Consider the following 14028-nt stretch of genomic DNA (forward strand, 5'->3'; position numbering starts at 1 on the left):
GCCGCACGGGATGGACGGCGTGCTGCGTCCCTAATTTGATTTTTCCAAAAAAGAAAACTAAACTGACAAGATGCGCAATAATAAGAGCAGTAAAAAAAAGTAACTAGACACAGCAAGTGGGTTGTCTCAGTTGGTTATGGTGGTGAAAGAAAACTAAGAGGTTGGTAGATCGAATCCTACCTCTCACAACAATTTTTTGAAGGTTAAAAGAAGTAGAAGAATAATGGGCCAGGCCCAGGACGGAGGTGTGTGAGGGGCGGCCGATCTGCTATGTACCTCTTGTACATATCACATATCGTATAAATATTCCCCTAGAAAAACATATCGTATAAATATACCTTATGAACAAATGACAATACTATCCTTATACGGTTTGTGAGAGGGGTCTACCGAAGCAAAGCTCCTTTTTTTTTCCTGTTTTGTGCAACAACAATAGAGCCCACCCAATAACAAAAACAACAATTTTTTGAAGGTTAAAAGAAGTAGAAGAATAATGGGCCAGGCCCAGGACGGAGGTGTGTGAGGGGCGGCCGATCTGCTATGTACCTCTTGTACATATCACATATCGTATAAATATTCCCCTAGAAAAACATATCGTATAAATATACCTTATGAACAAATGACAATACTATCCTTATACGGTTTGTGAGAGGGGTCTACCGAAGCAAAGCTCCTTTTTTTTTCCTGTTTTGTGCAACAACAATAGAGCCCACCCAATAACAAAAACAACAATTTTTTGAAGGTTAAAAGAAGTAGAAGAATAATGGGCCAGGCCCAGGACGGAGGTGTGTGAGGGGCGGCCGATCTGCTATGTACCTCTTGTACATATCACATATCGTATAAATATTCCCCTAGAAAAACATATCGTATAAATATACCTTATGAACAAATGACAATACTATCCTTATACGGTTTGTGAGAGGGGTCTACCGAAGCAAAGCTCCTTTTTTTTTCCTGTTTTGTGCAACAACAATAGAGCCCACCCAATAACAAAAACAACAATTTTTTGAAGGTTAAAAGAAGTAGAAGAATAATGGGCCAGGCCCAGGACGGAGGTGTGTGAGGGGCGGCCGATCTGCTATGTACCTCTTGTACATATCACATATCGTATAAATATTCCCCTAGAAAAACATATCGTATAAATATACCTTATGAACAAATGACAATACTATCCTTATACGGTTTGTGGAGAGGGGTCTACCGAAGCAAAGCTCCTTTTTTTTTCCTGTTTTGTGCAACAACAATAGAGCCCACCCAATAACAAAAACAACAATTTTTTGAAGGTTAAAAGAAGTAGAAGAATAATGGGCCAGGCCCAGGACGGAGGTGTGTGAGGGGCGGCCGATCTGCTATGTACCTCTTGTACATATCACATATCGTATAAATATTCCCCTAGAAAAACATATCGTATAAATATACCTTATGAACAAATGACAATACTATCCTTATACGGTTTGTGAGAGGGGTCTACCGAAGCAAAGCTCCTTTTTTTTTCCTGTTTTGTGCAACAACAATAGAGCCCACCCAATAACAAAAACAACAATTTTTTGAAGGTTAAAAGAAGTAGAAGAATAATGGGCCAGGCCCAGGACGGAGGTGTGTGAGGGGCGGCCGATCTGCTATGTACCTCTTGTACATATCACATATCGTATAAATATTCCCCTAGAAAAACATATCGTATAAATATACCTTATGAACAAATGACAATACTATCCTTATACGGTTTGTGAGAGGGGTCTACCGAAGCAAAGCTCCTTTTTTTTTCCTGTTTTGTGCAACAACAATAGAGCCCACCCAATAACAAAAACAACAATTTTTTGAAGGTTAAAAGAAGTAGAAGAATAATGGGCCAGGCCCAGGACGGAGGTGTGTGAGGGGCGGCCGATCTGCTATGTACCTCTTGTACATATCACATATCGTATAAATATTCCCCTAGAAAAACATATCGTATAAATATACCTTATGAACAAATGACAATACTATCCTTATACGGTTTGTGAGAGGGGTCTACCGAAGCAAAGCTCCTTTTTTTTTCCTGTTTTGTGCAACAACAATAGAGCCCACCCAATAACAAAAACAACCAAGACTAAAAAGCCTAGACCCAACTTAGACAAACCCTTATTTATCTACTGATGTACAATGATGTTATAAGTAGATGTGAGGTATTATCTCACATCTAGATGTGACATAGTGTTATAACAACGGCGATAGTCTAAAACTGCTAAATTGTACAAAGACGACGTTGTTTAGTGAGACCCTACTAAATGCGGTATAGTCCGCTATTCAAAAACATTGGTATATTACAGAGTATCCCTCTCACCCTGTTTCACTTTACTGCATGAGAGAGCATTTTATATTCTCCGATTTTCACATTTGTATTTACATGTATACCTTGTACAGTATATATCAGACCTTCTACATGCTTCTTTGGTACACCCAATTAGTCTGGCTAATTGAACAACATCGGGCTATCCATTTACCACCGGTCAATTAGTGTTTTATAGTCTCTTCTCTTGCCGTCCACATCATCTCTTCAGCCTGAAAAACTTTGTCATTCTGCCAAAAACACCAGTCTCCTCCTCCCTTGTTAACACGGATGGCTCCTCCACGGGATCCTTGAAGGCGGCCTTGTCGCTGAGCTCCTCGACGGCGTTGACGAGGTTCCCGAGCCGCGCCACGAACTCGATGAGGAGCGACGCGAAGGTGCCCAGAGACAGCGCGCTCGCGCTCTCGTACGTCCTCGCCTCCGCGGCGTCGACCGGCTGGCCCGGGTGGAACGGCGGCACCCGGTGGTGCCAGGACCCCTGGGGCTTGAGCGCCAGGCCGTCCGCCAGCGACATGGCCGCCCACGACGCCGCCGAGTCGAACCGGGCGAGCGACGTGCTCGACTCCGACTTGTGCACGTTGCCGAGGGCCGCGGCCCGGGCGACGGTCGTGGTGGACTCCGACTTGTGCAGTGGAGGGATGCTGACGCTGGCGGCCCGGGCGAGGGTCGTGCTCGACTCCGACTTATGCAGTGGAGGGACGCTGACGCTGGCGGTCCGGGCGAGGGTCGTGCTCGACTCCGACTTGTGCAGTGGAGGGATGCTGACGCTGGCGGCCCGGGCGAGGGTCGTGTTCGACTCCGACTTGTGCAGTGGAGGGACGTTGACGCCGGCGGCCCGGGCGACAGTCGTGTTCGACTCCGACTTGTGCATTGGAGGGATGTTGATGACGACGGCCTGCTCCGGCGGCGGCGGTGGCGCCTCATTTTCACTGGAGGCTCCGGCTCCTGCCTCGTGCCGGCTGCAGGTGGTGGTGGAGGCGGCGGTGTCCTCCCTCTCCCCCCAACGATCCGTGTTGACGAGGAGGTAGGACCGCTGGTCGATCTTCTTCTGCAACTCCTCAGCGGCGTGGAGGACCTCGGAGAGGATGTTGGGCGAGCTCAGCCTGGTCATGGTCTTCACCCGGTGCCCGAGCTCCCGCAGCACCTTGGCCGCCTCATCGCCCACCCTGTGGAGCTCGGCGCTGAACACCTGCCTGTTCTCCGGCGCCGACTGGATCTCCGACAGTATGCACCCGTGCAGCGCCATGACGGCGAAGGAGCAGTGCCTCAGCGCGCCGCCAACCTTGGTGTAGCTCTGCCAGGGGTACTTCATCATCTTGTATGGTCCGTGCGGTGGCTCCCATATGGCAAACCCCAGCTGCCAACACAGTATCACAAGTCACAACCATGTTAGAAACACGCACCAAAAACCTAGATTGAATGAAGCTTGAGCAAGAAGAAGACAGACCAGTGCTTCCTCTTGTGTCTGTGCTTCGACAGCCGCCCTGTACCCACTGTACAGAGGATCATCGGAAGCTTGGTACGTGAGAATCTTGGAAGGAACCCTTTGGTACTCCATGCATGTCAGGTATCCATCGACGCACCCTGCAACAACCAGCAACCAAAGCGGTTTTCGAGATCTTAGAAGCAAACCAGGTGGTGCAGAAGCAGTTGCCCACCAGCACCAGGTGGTCAATGCTCATACCTTCTAAGGATTCAGCGACTCTGGCGAAGTTCCTGGCCACCAGGTGGTGCAGGTCCTCTCCCGCCCAGATCGGGTATATGCCTATGTTCACCGCCAGGCTGACGGCGGCGCCGATGACGATGAGCAAGAACCTGCTCAGGGCCGTGCCGCCGACGAACTCCCCCGTGTTGTACCCGGACACCGTCACGTAGCAGAAGGTGAGCAGGAAGACGCGGAGCCCGTACTCGTACAGCTTCATCTTGGGGTGCACCTTTATCAAGGTTGTAGCGAATCCTGCAGGCAATCATATTATCATCAGTTATGAGAGATACGTTGGAACTTCACTAGTGGTAGGAGTACCAGTGCATGATGATTTGATACCCAAGCTTGTTTTGGTAGGGGGAAATATCAGGTGGTACTACCACACACATGCTCCCAGTTTGAAGATGTCAAATTTAGATGTCCCATGTGTCTACAACCTTAAAAATTCAGAACCAAATTCGAAAAACACATGGAGAGATAAAAAGGACAAATCCAGTTGTGAATAGTGTGGTTTTGACACTATTCATCCTTTTGTCTGTATTTTATTGACACTATTCATGTTGGATTTCTGTTTCGAAAAAAATATTCATGTTGGATTTTTTGTCCTTTTGTTTTTCTTTGTGTATTTCAGTTTTGATCTAAATTTTTTAGGAGTTGTAGACACATGTGTTGTGAACATTCGCAAAAAAAAAAAACCGAGCATTTTGAAACAAGCAAATTTGAAAATTTCAAACTGGGAGTATAGGAGCATTTGAGTGGTGGTATCAGCTGATATTCACCTGGGAGTACTCACCAACGGCGAAGGTGGTGATGATGAGAAACACTATGTCCTGGTCGCCCATGTGCCTAGCCGATTCAGCAACTGCTAGAGCAAGCCCGCCTGCCGTCAGAGTCCCCAATCCCCTGTTAAGGCCTTTGCTCAAGGTTGCACCTGTGTGGAGAAGAAAAATAAATAAATCAACCACTGAATATGTGTACGGCAAATTTTAACATGGTCCCTCTTACCTTCTTTTTTTACATGTGAGGTAAAAAGGTAAAAGTCAATCAAGCCATTCATTGATGAGCACCAGGTAAATATGATCATAGCACATTTCTTTCTTGCCGTTTCATACTGCCTAAAAAAGAAGTTTCTTACTAGCGCTGGATGGCGAGTACCAGGTGGGTACGCGACCGCGTGATGCCATCGAAGATGCAAATGCTACGATGGTTCGAAACATCACCATTACCCTTTTAACATTGCTGATATTGGAAAATAATGGTATTGGCTAGGGGTAAGTCGACTGAAAATTCTATTTGGGTCAGTCGATCTGTTTCAGCCGTTTGATGCAAAACAAGTGGTTCAGATTGCTTCTTCAACCTCCAGTTCCCACCTTCTTCTTCTTCCCCAACATCCCAACCACTGAACGTACCACCAGCCGGACCGCTAGCCACCACCGCCTGCAGCCGGCAGTGCTCCCGCACCAACCTTGCCGCCCCACCTTCCCCTAAACCTCCTCCCACGGCCATGCTACCGCCACCCACAACCATCCCTGTAACTCCGACGATGACTAGTTTTTTCTGGCGAACCCGCATCACCCTTAACACCCTTAAGATAGATATAATGAGGTAGCCTGCCATCCTAAAATAGATAATAGGGTTGCCTACCATCCTAAGATAGACCCAGGGGCTTCTCCAGAGCCAACAACTGCTTCTTCCCTCCGAAATCGAGTGACCCAGAATGCGTTTTCAGGCGACTAAGCTAAACTGGAAAATAATACCCTAACTTCACCATCGTAGCGATCGCATTGCATTACCCTAGTACTATTTGCATGCTGGTGCATTGCTGATTTCTTTTGTGTCAAAAGTAAAGCTTTCTACTCCAAGAGAAAATATTGATCAACAAATAGACGAGGAGGCGGTGCATTAGGGCATAGCAAGACAATCGGACGTGTTTAGCTCAAGGGTCGCAGAAAAGAACCTTGATAGATTCATCGCGATCGGAAAGAGGAAAATAAAAGAAGAGACGCTGACCGATGCTGAACTCGAAGACGACGACGACGGTGAGGATGGCCCAGACGGAGTGGCTGACAATGTCGCTGGGCTCGCGGAGGAAGACGAGCAGCGTGATGAGCGCGAGCGCCGTGGCCACCTTGGCCGCGTACACGGGCTTCCTGGGGTCATTGCGCGAGAACGTCCACAGCTCCCTACCGGCCGCGCACACCGCCCCCGCCGCCCGCCGAAGGGGCCCATCGCCCCGCGCGTCGTAGTGGCCGTCGCTCCAGTAGGACGACAGCAGCGGCTCCGCGAGCCCCCGCTGGTCCAGCGCCGCGCGCAGCGTGCGCTGCTCCGGCGGCAGAAGCGGCTGCGTCGCCATCGTCGGCGAGGAGGCGGCGATCCGTCCGGGCCTCGGCGTGAGGACCCTCCTTGCGACAGCGGCGCGCGCGTACGTAGGACGCCGCGGGAGCCCGGGGCTCCGCCATGGTCGGAGCTATTTATTGCTTTTGTTGTACCGGGTTTCCTTCCTGACTTGTGTGGCTCGGCCGGAGTCCCGCCCTGGACTCTTGGTTGGGTTGGTTTTGCTCCCGCGTGCGCGCAACCGTATGGGTCTCGTCTCTCCGGCTGACTCGCTCGCCACCCGTCCCGTCCCGTACCTAACCGGCTAACCGTATGCGTTGGGGCGTGGTGGTAAACCTGTTCATTAAGGGCCTGTACAATGTACAATGGTAGGATATAGATATATATGCCTCATTACAAAAAGTAATTTGAAGCATATGTGTTGATTTTTTCTTCACAATGCAAGCTATTATTAGTGGACCTCATCAAAGAATAAAAAGTGACTCTTACTACACATGCATCCTTCCTCTTCATTTTAACTTTTTTAACTTTATGCACTGGACTACACTTTTTGTTTCTAAGCATCCGTCTCCTGAAGAGGATCCCGCTTCCTCATCCGAACCTATTTTTTCTGTTATCCGATCCTACATGACATGTGAGGCATCACCCTGAGGCTATGCATTGGCCACGCCCCAACCCGACCCGGAGGCCCGAACCCGAAACCCGACATTCGGGCCGGGCTTGAGCTCCAATTTCTCTCCCGAAGCTGGCCCAAAAGTCTGAAATAAGCCCGAAATGACGAGTGGGGCGTTTCGGTGCCCAGGCTCATCTGCACCTGGTTAGAAAAAAATCGTAAAAAAAATCATTTTTTAAAAAAAAATCTAATTTTTGTGTGTGGGAGAAAATTTGATGCGTGAGACCCGCTCCAAATTTCAAGTCATTTCGACATCTGAGTAGCTCTCTGCAAAAAAGACAAATTGGGTCAAAACAATACATGAACAATAAACATTTTTACAGACCTCCAATTTGTCTTTTTTGCTGAGAGCTTCTCATATATCCAATTGAAATTTGGAGCGGATCTCACGCAACAAATTGTCTACCACACACACAAAAAAGATTTTTTTGAATTTTTCTAGTATTAGTTTTGAATTTTTTTTGTCAGCACGGGTGCAGATGAGCTCGGGTGCAGAGATGGATTTTCACGAAATGACTATATATATTATGTCTATTTGAAATATAGGTATAATATGATGGATTATAGATGGGCTTAGGCCCATATAAAACCATAATCCCTGGTTAATCTCTAAGGCCCATGTGTGTGCACGGCAAGTGGTGGGAAGTATGAGAAGTTTAGTACCATACCGCTACAGTAAGAAGAGTGAGACCTCTTTATAAGGGCTGCTCCATCACTTGCTATTGGGAACTTGGGAATAGGAGTTGTACACACGCGTTCCTCCTCCTCCGTCACCCGCCTCGCCACGACGCGCGCGCCACGGATTGCGGGAATGAGCCGAAGCTTATTTTTGCCGGTCAGTAATGGTTAATTAATCTTGAATTAATTAACTATCTGTTTACGGAAGTGCCACAGTCCGAGACGTTGGACCGCAGACTCGGTCGCGGGCTTGAGCCCAGGCCCATCTACCCGACAGCCTATATAAGAAGGCGCTAGCCAGTGAAGTGAATCCTAACTCAGTTCACTCACTCCCTCTCGCATAAACCTAGCCGCCATCTGTTGTTCCTCTCTCTATGCTGCTTCTGGCGATCCCATCCCGACGACTGCGTGCACGGTTGGTCAGGAGAGCAGGTGCCTCCGGAACCCTGTCGTTCGAGATCCTGTCCGGGAGAACGACAATAAGGTTTTTGAGGAGAGTCTCGACGCGACTGCTCCCGATCCGCCCCAGTCTCCGTCTGCCTCTGCTTCCACTACGTCCCCTGCATCGACTCCATGGCTGACGACGAAGCCGCCAAGAAGAAGGCCTTGGCCAATGCCGAGGTTGCTGCTGCCGCCGCCGCGTTGGCCTGGCCAACCGGAGGGTATGACTCGTTCATCTCCTTTTTGCTCGTTCATGTGCTAGCCGTATATATGTTATTCATAGATGTTTCATTTCTATGTATTGTACGTGCTCACATGCTTAGGTATTGCTATAAGATGCATACCGTATTTGCCATGTTTGCTGCTTACTCATGGATTAGATTAATCAAAAAAATGCTAATATTTCTAACATAATAAACTAATATAATATCCCAAATATGATTAATTTAATTAAAAACGCCACTGTTCATGTGCTTCAGGCCGGGCTCGGGCATGGAATTTTTTCATCGGGCTTTGCCAAGCCCGGCCCAAACCTGAACCGTCCCAGGGAATGATCAGGTTTACGTGGTGGCATGCAAATGCGTTGTCTCTACAGTCTACGCTCACGTACTGACGTACATCGACGACGAAGCAGCAGGCAGGTGCTTCTCTTTACGTGGCGCGACGCCCGGTGATGGCGTCTCGCCATGCCGAGACAGGCTGGAGGCGTCGTGCCAAGTTCAAGTACGTTTTCTTCCTGGTCCTATGTTATTCCTCAGTGATAAGTGTCGTCATGTCCTTTACAACTAAAATTGTTATTCGAAAAGAGAAAACAACCCCCCCCTAAAAAAACTGAAACTTGCAATCCTGAAAAACATATAAAACTAGCAAAAAAGCCCGTGCCATGAAACGAATGACAAATAACGTCTTCAAATCAAACCGTTGATAATATAATACCTAACATGATTATTGTGTCTCAAAAAATACCTGTCATGATTATTAATAATGTACAAATTATGTTAATATAAAATATCCATATTGTTCAACTAATAAATTTCAGATTTTATTGCGCTACCTCAACGTATGTGCTTTGCTACATAGCAAACATCTAGAAACGTGAGAGTGTGACAAAGGGCGAAGCTCCCATGTAAGCATTGGGGTCATTTGACCCCAATGAAATTAGATAATCCTTCATTATTTTAGTACTAATTACTGTCAATGTATAGAAGATGGCCTCATTATCATAGACATGACCTCACCAAACATTTTTTTAGCTTCGTCCCTGGCTGCCACGTGTACCACATGGACCTCGTATGTTTTGTGATACTAGTAAGTGGCACGTGCTTTGCACGTTGATGGAGTGCATGTAGCTAGTTCATATTGGCATTTTATAAAGTACACACTTGCGTGCGTGTATGTAGCAGTCTTTTGACAACTTCGTGTATGTAGCAGTTCATTAGTATTCCATCCGTTCGGAAATACTTGTCGTCAAAATAGATATGAATGAATGTATTTATAATTAAAATACATCTAGATACATCCATTCCTCGAACAAATATTTCCGGACGAAGGAAGTAGTACTCTTTATATGTATTTTTTACAGAATGCTCCTCATGGTCTTATGTCTTTTTTTGAGAAAGTCATGGTCTTATGTTTATAATCCATTGATTATGGCACGATTTCATTCTTTAGGCCCATTACCACCTATTACAACACAACGTCATGTCACTTGGAACAAGAAATTCCAATATGGCCCACCTACCTAGTCGGAGAAGAGGTAATCCACGGCCCATGAAAGCTCAGCTTTATGAAACTACGCTGCATCTCATCCATGGTCCATCTACACGTCCCTCGAACTCTCCCATATCTTCTCTCCCTACTCCCTCGTCTCCAGATCCTTCACACAACTTCTTCACATCTCTACAACATCCTCAGTCTACCAATACCGCCATCTTTCCTACCCTTGCCGATGTCATCTAGCTACGGCTCAACCAACTATGGCTTCTTGGCCCTCCCATAGGCTGCAGTACCTGCTGCTGCACACAACTGGCAGCTTCCCCATCCTACTGTTGGCCACCATCCCTTTGGCTGATAATGAGGTCTTGAGCGTGTTCTTCTCGAATGAAATTAAGCCAGCTCTGGGTAAGGCTTTAGAGAAGATGGGAGATGCGTGCGTGTACGAGGGGGGCGGGAGCTTGGCCGTTGAGGAGGAGAAAGGAACATGGACGGCGAGCGCGATGCGACACAGAGCAAACATGACCATGCTGTAGGGATTTGCCACATCCTGGACATTTGGATGTGTGGATTGGATGGTCTATATTGAAAGTTATTCCCTCACTATATAGTAGTATAGATATAGAAAAATCTTTACAAGGGGATGGGCCCTCAACCGAAGGGGTTCTCGAAGACTCGATATCTTTCGCGGGGTTCTCGAATACTTAACGCGGCGTGATATTGTGTTTGAGTCGCCTCTTCTCCAACATTCCATATAATGTGCGGGGTGTCTTTGTAAAAGTGCAAGTTAACTGTCAAGACAACCTCCTTAGTTTCAGCCGTAGATTCCAGATCGGACGGTGCAGATGGCACGAAAGCAGGCACACCATCATCACCAACTCGTATTTTTATAGGAGTAGAGACATGCTAAACTTATGGTCTACAACCTCACCCCAGTCTGATGTTTTATGGTGAGCACAACTATTCCAATTGACATTATAAAAAACTAGCAAAAGAGAACATGGAAAAAAAGATACCCCACACTCCTAACCCATTTACCATGACTCAAGACCCCATAGGTCCATGTGCATCCCATATGCGTTGCCGCTTATCCTCATTATCACCCTCGCCGACGGTGATCTCAGTGCTCACAGAATCACAACACATTTGGATGTGGTCAATCTTAAGGTGTGTGTCTTTTCCTCTGCATAAGGTGGGCAATTAAATATGTTTTATTTTTCCCCATGCGAGTTTTGTCGAGATGTGCATGCGTCATGCAATATTGATTGAAGTAACACCCTAAATAACATTTTAAAAATGTTTAACAGGTAAAACAAACATCATATTCAGACCTACACATTGTTCTAATCAATTTTTCTATATATAACATGTCAAAGTTGAAGTTAGGGTTTAAAAGATGTGAATATTTTTTTTAAAACATTTGAATCAGTCCAAAAATAATGTTATTTTTTAGATGGACTGCGAGTTTATAAACGAAAATATCAGGGTTTTTCTTTTGGAAAAGCACGTTTTCTAGATTAACTTAAAACAGACTGCAAGTTGATTAACCAAAAGATCAAGGGATTTTATGCAAAAAAACATTTATCTAGACTCACTTAAAACATGGCCGCAGATTGATTTCGGGAAAAGCATGGGGTTTTATGCAAAAAAGCGATGGATGAGCACAAATAATCCTTCCTTTCTTAGTAGGTATCGGTTGGGCACTTCCCCTGGTTCAATAGAGAACTGAAAAGGTGGTTCAAATCAGAAATTGGCACTCCCATGATTCAATAGAGAGCCAAAAAGGTGGTTCAAAACCGGGTAAGGCTATTTTGGAGCTAGGCTGTCATTTACTCCATCTCGAATCATAACAATTAACTTCATCACCTTCTTGCTTGTCCGGTCGTGCCACCTTTCCTTCACAACAATTCCCTCTCACCCCGTAAATTATAGAGCATCCACGTCGATCGGGAAGCTATGGCCCCTGATGAGTCCATGATGGTTATTTTATGCCTACACCATAGGCTGCAGGAAATTTTACCGTGTTCGCGCACTAGTTTTCTTGGCTTTCCTAGAAAATGTCTTTTGGAGCAAATAAAATACTATTGAAGGAATCCTAGAAAATTATGGTGGAATCACATCATTTATTGCGATTATCATCTACCATAAAATAAATAAAGCAGCAGAAGAAAGTTCGACGCTGTGCGATGCCTCCACAGCACAAGACGTCCAGCCATACGAGCAGTCATATGTCATGGCGGCTTCCTCTCCTGGTCGACTACTCCCCCCCATGCATTTGGATCATAGAACAGACGTCCAGAATCACCAGAAACGCATCCAGAAGGAGAACCCTAGCCTCTGGAATCTATCCGAGGGGGAATTGGCAAGGAGGAGACCGCCATATTTACCACCACGTGCAAGGGGACGTCGACATCATCACCACTGTCATCAGCATCCACATCCATCTTCATGTTGGGGAACGTAGTATTTCAAAAAAATTGCCTACGATCACGCAAGATCTATCTAGGAGAAGCATAGCAACGACCGGGGAGAGTGTGTCTATGTACCCTTGTAGACCGAAAGCGGAAGCGTTTAGTAAAGCGGTTGATGTAGTCAAACGTCTTCTTGATCCAACCGATCCAAGTACCGAACGTACGGCATCTCCACGATCAGCACACGTTCAGCTCGGTGACGTCCCTCGAACTCTTGATCCAGTTGAGGCCGAGGGAGAGTTCCGTCAGCACGACGACGTGGTGACGGCGGCGCAGGGCTTCGCCTAAGCACTACGACGATATGACCAAGGTGTGTAACTGTGGAGGGGGGCACCACACACGGCTAAGAGAAACTTTGGTGTCCCTTTAGGGTGCCCCCCTCCCATGTATATAAAGGGGGGAGGAGAGGAGGCCGTCCATAGGTGTGGCGCGCCAAGGGGGGAGTCCTACTTGGACTCCCGGTCCAAGTAGGATTCGGGCCCCCTTTTCTTATTCCCACAAGGAGAAGGGGGGAAAGAGGAGGAGGAGAGAAGGAAAGGGCCCCCCAACCCTAGTTCAATTCGGTTTGGACTTCGGGGGCACGCGCCTCCACCTGGCCGCTGCCTCCTCTCTCCCACTAGGGTCCATGAAGGCTGATAACCCACAAGTATAGGGGATCGCAATAGTTTTCGAGGGTAGAGTATTCAACCCAAATTTATTGATTCGACACAAGGGGAGCCAAAGAATATTCTCAAGTATTAGCAGCTGAGTTGTCAATTCAACCACACCCGGAAACTTAATATCTGCATCAAGGTATTTAGTAGCAAAGTAATATGATAGTAGTGGTAACGCTAGTAAAAGGTAACAGTAGCAAAAGTAATATTTTTGGTGTTTTATAGTGATGATAACAATAGCAACGGAAAAGTAAATAAGCGAAGAACAATATATGGAAAGCTCGTAGGCAATGGTTCGGTGATAGAGAATTATGCCGGATGCGGTTCATCATGTAACAGTCATAACCTAGGGTGACACCGAACTAGCTCCAATTCATCAATGTAATGTAGGCATGTATTCTGAATATAGTCATACGTGCTTATGGAAAAACTTGCATGCCATCTTTTGTCTTACCCTCCCGTGGCAGCGGGGTCCTAGTGGAAACTAAGGGATATTAAGGCCTCCTTTTAATAGAGTACCGGACCAAAGCATTAACACATAGTGAATACATGAACTCCTCAAATTACGGTCATCACCGGGAGTGGTCCTGATTATTGTCACTTCGGGGTTGCCGGATCATAACACATAGTAGGTGACTATAGACTTGCAAGATAGGATCAAGAACTCATATATATTCATGAAAACATAATAGGTTCAGATCTGAAATCATGGCACTCGGGCCCTGGTGACAAGCATTAAGCATAGCAAGGTCATAGCAACATCAATCTCAGAACATAGTGGATACTAGGGATCAAACCATAACAAAACTAACTCGATTACATGATAAATCTCATCCAACCCATCACCGTCCAGCAAGCCTACGATGAGATTACTCACGCACGGCGGTGAGCACCATAAAATTGGTGATGGAGGAAGGTTGATGATGACGATGGCAACGGATTCCCCTCTCCGGAGCCCCGAACGGACTCCAGATCAGCCCTCCCGAGAGAGTTTAGGGCTTGGCGGCGGCTCCGTATCGTAAAACGCGATGAAT

The 14028-nt window shown here is 46.7% G+C and overlaps 1 protein-coding gene across 1 annotated transcript; it reads right to left on the minus strand.

Moving 5' to 3' along the window:
- Window positions 1-2525: 2525 nt before the first annotated feature.
- Window positions 2526-6384, minus strand: LOC125516869 (aluminum-activated malate transporter 6-like). The gene is made up of 5 exons (XM_048682154.1): window positions 6042-6384; window positions 4825-4962; window positions 4011-4283; window positions 3774-3910; window positions 2526-3683 (listed from the first exon to the last, which is right to left on the minus strand). The coding sequence occupies exons 1-5, from the start codon at window positions 6382-6384 to the stop codon at window positions 2526-2528; spliced, it is 2049 nt and encodes a 682-aa protein (XP_048538111.1).
- Window positions 6385-14028: the final 7644 nt, after the last annotated feature.

This window comes from Triticum urartu, chromosome 6, assembly GCF_003073215.2.
Source record: "Triticum urartu cultivar G1812 chromosome 6, Tu2.1, whole genome shotgun sequence".
In the NCBI taxonomy this organism is placed as follows: Eukaryota; Viridiplantae; Streptophyta; class Magnoliopsida; order Poales; family Poaceae; genus Triticum; species Triticum urartu.

What these genes read in the sequence shown, in the direction of transcription:
- LOC125516869 (XM_048682154.1), bottom strand. Translation starts at nt 6,384, where the DNA reads ATGGCGACGCAGCCGCTTCTGCCGCCGGAGCAGCGCACGCTGCGCGCG. An exon ending in CGTCTTCGAGTTCAGCATCG is followed by an intron (nt 4,963 to 6,041) that starts GTCAGCGTCTCT and finishes TTCTCCACACAG; the next exon opens with GTGCAACCTTGAGCAAAGGC. An exon ending in AGACACAAGAGGAAGCACTG is followed by an intron (nt 3,684 to 3,773) that starts GTCTGTCTTCTT and finishes CTGTGTTGGCAG; the next exon opens with CTGGGGTTTGCCATATGGGA.